This window comes from Hippopotamus amphibius, chromosome 6, assembly GCF_030028045.1.
Source record: "Hippopotamus amphibius kiboko isolate mHipAmp2 chromosome 6, mHipAmp2.hap2, whole genome shotgun sequence".
NCBI classification, from domain to species: domain Eukaryota; kingdom Metazoa; phylum Chordata; class Mammalia; order Artiodactyla; family Hippopotamidae; genus Hippopotamus; species Hippopotamus amphibius.
This window is the reverse complement of record NC_080191.1, coordinates 110,361,204-110,365,820: the sequence shown is the minus strand read 5'-3', so window position 1 is coordinate 110,365,820 and position 4,617 is coordinate 110,361,204. Positions and strand designations below refer to the sequence as shown.

The window sequence follows — 4,617 nt, the reverse complement described above, 5'->3', positions numbered from 1 at the left end:
CTTCTAAGGTTTACTTATTTTTCCACATGTAAGCCCTTTAAATATTTGAAATGTGCTACCACATCCCCCTAAATATTCAAAATACTGCTCACTTCCCAATAAATAAAAACCAGTGTCTGCAAGCCAGGAAGAGGAACCTCACCAGAACCCAAACATGTAGGCACCTTGATCTCAGACCGCCCAGCCTCCAGACTGCAAAAAATAAATTTCTGTTGTTCAAACTAGTCTGTGGTATTTTGTTATACAGTGATCCTACTAGCACTGTCCTGTGTTGTAATTGTCCATAGTAGATTCTATACTCTACAGGTTTTATTTCCTGGCAGTTACATTTTCAAGTGAACTAACTAGATGTCCCAATTCTTTTTTTTTTTTTCCAGTTTCCATTTTATTGAACGCAAAGGACTTTTTTCTTAACTTAGACGGACAACAATTTTTGACAACACCAGAAACAAGAACATGTCTCTGCCCAGACTGTGCTGACTGCTGCAGAGTTCATCACACACAGAAACGTGAACGTCGTCTTATTCACGTCGGTGTCCAAGCGCCGCTGCCTGAGAAACAGACTGCAGATAAATAAAGTGCATTGAGAGCCCGTCAAGCAGCAAGGGCCCAGTGGGGAGACGAGGAAGAGGTAGGAAAGCAGAAGCAGCGGACTACTCAAGGCCAAAATGGTAAGAACAGCAAGGGCAGGAACACATGCTGAGGACATGTCCCCGGCCCCTCCCATGGCCAATCCCTCTGGGCGCAGACAGCCCCAGCCAGAGCCACTGCTGTGCCCCTCTCATGGGGAGGGGATGAGATTCTCTGCAGGAGAGAGGGGGGTCTCTGAGCCCGGGGACCCTGAGGCTCCAACACACTTTCTCCCTGCTGGGAAGCGGCCCCAGGCAGCTCCGGGTGAGCCCCGAGCCCAGGGAGGACAGGGCACCCTGAGCAGCTCACCCTGCTCAACAGCTGCACGCCCGCTACAATGCACAGCCACTCGTGTGCATGTGGGAACATTCACACACACACGCACACACATGCACAGTCACACACGCACACACACGGTCAGTGAAGAGCCTCCCTCGTGCCATTCCCGGGCCCTCCTCCTCCCTGCCTGGCCCAGGAAGAGGCTGGAGCTGGGGATCGAGTCACCCAGAGGGGGAGACCTGGGCTTGAAAGGGGCACATCTGCCCATCAGCTCCAAGGAGGCCCCTCGTCCTCTCTGCTCTCCTCCCATCAGCCCCACGTCAGTCTCTCAGAGGCTGTCCCCAGAGCTCCACGGATGCAGTCCGCAGGCTGGCAGCCTCCCAGAAGTGGTCCTGGGTAGACACAGTCGGGGTGGAGGAGGGGCCACCAGGACCAGGGGCTCCTGGGCGACTTGGCGCAAGGAAGGAAGCCTTCAGGCCCCGTCTGTGGCATCTGCGAGGGGCACGTGGTGGCCTCGGTGCAGCCTCAGGCCCTGGGATCGTCACCGGATCTCATGCTGGGGTGGACAGCAGCCTGTGCGGCCACAGGACCCCGGCTCCAGCTGGGCGGCTGAGCGGGGCACGTGGTGAGGCTCGGCCGCTCGGTCCCGGGGCGGGGCGCAGCCAGGCTGCTGTGGTTCTCCGGCCCAGGAACTCTGAGTACGTCGTGGACCACAAGCAATCAGTGCCCGAGCAGATGTGGGACCGGGTGGGGGGTGAGGGCCAGGGTCTCTCCCGGCTCCCCTCTGCACCGCTCCGGGTGCGCCAGTCAGCAGCGCAGCCAGGCCCTCCAGGACCAATGCCGGCCCATCCAGAGGAGCCTCTCCCATGCGATCCTGGGCAGGGGGCCAGCCTCTTTGGTCAGGGCCAGTCCTTCAGGTACCTGCTGCAGAATTTCTTCCTTCTGCTCCCCGCTTCGGCCAAGGTGAGGCAACAGGTCAGCCGCAGGCAAATAATTTTCTCGAGTTCGATGGAAAGGGCCCGTTTCACGAGTTTCTGTGCAGTTAATCTCTGGCCGCGTCAAGGGTGGCAGGAGCGGGGGCACGGGGCTCGGTCCTCCGCGGAGATCTAGGGCCTGGGGGCGCGGGCCGCCCCTCTTCCTTCCCCCGCGGAGTGCCGGCGGCCCTGGGCCCCGCGGTCCTTCATGCTGGTGCCTCTGCCGTCGCGGCCGGGCTGAGGTTGCCGCGGATGCTCACTCGATCTGCACCTGCAGGCGGACGTTGAGCATCACCGAGGCCACGATGTAGAAGTAGGGGAAGTTCATGCGCAGCCGCCAGGCCAGGTCGTAGAAGGTGATCAGCGTGCGCGTGAGCCCCTTGCAGAAGGCGCCGTACGAGCCGCGGGCCGCGGCCGAGCGCGACAGCCTCACCGCCAGGCCCGACAGGGCCGCCGCCGCCACCGCTGCAGACAGGGCCGCTGACGCCGCCATGGGCCAGGGCCGGCGCAGACCCGGGACAGACTGCAGCGGGAGCGGGCGGGCAGGTGGACGCGAGGCCTTGAGCCGCCTACCAGCAGCCCTCTGGCCCTCGCCCGCCGCGCCGCGCCGCGCCGCGCCCCGCCCTCGGTCTCCCCTCCCAGGCTGGGCTCCAGCTGCAGCGGCAGCCCCAGCCCCAGCCCCAGCCAAGGCCCCGCCTCAGCCCTAGATGTCCCAGTTCTATAGCTGAGATACTGAAGGTGTATCGTCTCACAAGGCAAATGCTCTGTTCGTTTATGATCTCACCAAGGCGCATGCCACAGCAAGTTTTTGCCATAATGGTTTTTGAAAAAGCTTCTCACCAACTGCTGACTTGCCATCTCAACTGAACTCAAAACCCTCATTTTCAGGGCTTCTCTGTTACTTTGACACATTGATATACCTGCTTTCTCAGGAACTTATATTCTCAACAGGAGCCTTGGACATTTTCCTACTGGTGCCCATATGCAAGTTGAGAAAAACATGCACTGATCAAAATTACAAACCCAGCGTAGTAGACTGAAAAACTGGCCACACACTCTTCCCTTCCTTGTAACCACACTCTAGCAAGGTGACACAATCGCTCCTTGCGTCAGAAAGTAGATTCTTTTTCTCCACTCTGGGCTGGTCCTGAGACTTTCTTTGACAGAGTGATATTGTACTAGTTCAGAACCTGAGGCCTCATGTGCTTTCACTCTCGCTCTTGGAACCCTGGCAGCCAGATGAGTGAGCCCAAACTAGCATCACATGGATCACAGTTACCCAAGCCCCCAAGCTGAGTCCATTTTAAGCCAGGAAACCCATCCAAACCACCAGCTGACCAGAGATACGTGAGAGAACCTAGCCAAGATCAACCAAGCTCAGCCAAGACCAGATCTTCCCAGCAGAGTTCGGCCCAAACAGAAGATTGACTTCAGAATCATGGACTAAGTAATTAGCTGTGATGCTATATGAAGCTGCAACATCACCTGTGGTGTATTATAGACATAAATCTTTAACTTGGCATCAAATCTTGAGACCTAACTTCCAGTTTACAGGAAATATAGAGGATAAAGGAACAAGCTAACTTCTGTTTGGGGATGAGGCAGGTATACATAAATAAACACACATGTACGCACACTCTATACACACCTCATTTTACACTCTTGCTGTAGTGTTTTAAGTTAGAGAACACCCTGAGAAGTTTTGGGGGACAATCATTTTACTTTGTTCCAAGATTCTGTAAGTCAGGAATTCAGGCAGAGCTTGACTGGGATGGATGGTCCCACTGGGGGTCATGCAAGAGGCTGCAGTCAGATGCTGGCTGAGACTGCAGGTATCTGCAGGTTCAACGGGGCTATACGTCCACGATGGTTCACTCACATGACCGGCAGCTGCCAGCAGCCAACGGCAGGGAGCTCAGCGGGGGCTGTTCAGCTTCCCCACGGCCCCTCTACCATGGCAGTCCCAGGGTATAGCTGGACTACTTACATAGATCAAAGCTCCAAATGCAGGCATCCCAGCAGCCAAGGTGGAAGTGGCATGGCTTTTGATGACCTATCCTTGGAAGTGACAGATTGCAACGGAGCAGGATCCTAGGAGTCCTTCCCAGAATAGACCCCCACCCATGTCCTCCGCCTGCCTTTTGTCTGTAGAAAAACTTTAGTCAAAGAATAAATTTAATCAGAGAAGTGAGAAAATGCAGAAAGAAAGGAAAACAGTCAAGCAAGACAAAATAATAGTACTTTAGTCATTAAACAAAGTCAAGGACCTTTAGTTCTTCCTCAAGGGCTATAGATAATATTCTGAGCCATGTCCTTTGAGCTGTTTTCCAGATACTGAAACCGCCACCAGGTGGGAGACGTTAACTGTGCGCTGCCCACAAGCACACAGACCCCAGGCCGGTTGGAACCAGAAGATTGATGGTGCTGACTCCCGATTACCTCACCACCAGCCAATCAGAAGAATGTCCATACGTTGACCACGCCCTGCTCCTTGAACACTGTGAGACTCCTCACCACCCCCTCCAGGGTGGGACACACAGTCTTGAGGGCATTAGAGCCCTGTGGCCCCCTTTGCCTGGCAAAGCAAAAAAGCTATTCTTTTCTATTTCACCCAAAACTGTCTCCGTGTTTCTATTCAGCACCAATGAACAGAGGCCAAGTTTCAGCAACAAGACCACTTTTCTCCTTTTCTGTTGGTGAAAGCAGTCACAGCCTGCCTGGATTCTAGGGAAAG

At 55.1% G+C, this 4,617-nt stretch overlaps 1 protein-coding gene across 1 annotated transcript; it reads right to left on the bottom strand.

Annotated features, from left to right (window-relative positions):
• Positions 1–380: 380 nt before the first annotated feature.
• Positions 381–2,476, bottom strand: LOC130855709 (small integral membrane protein 10-like protein 2A). The gene has a single exon (XM_057739646.1). It carries the CDS (start codon positions 2,374–2,376, stop codon positions 2,140–2,142), a length of 237 nt encoding a protein of 78 aa, XP_057595629.1. The 5' UTR covers positions 2,377–2,476; the 3' UTR covers positions 381–2,139.
• Positions 2,477–4,617: the final 2,141 nt, after the last annotated feature.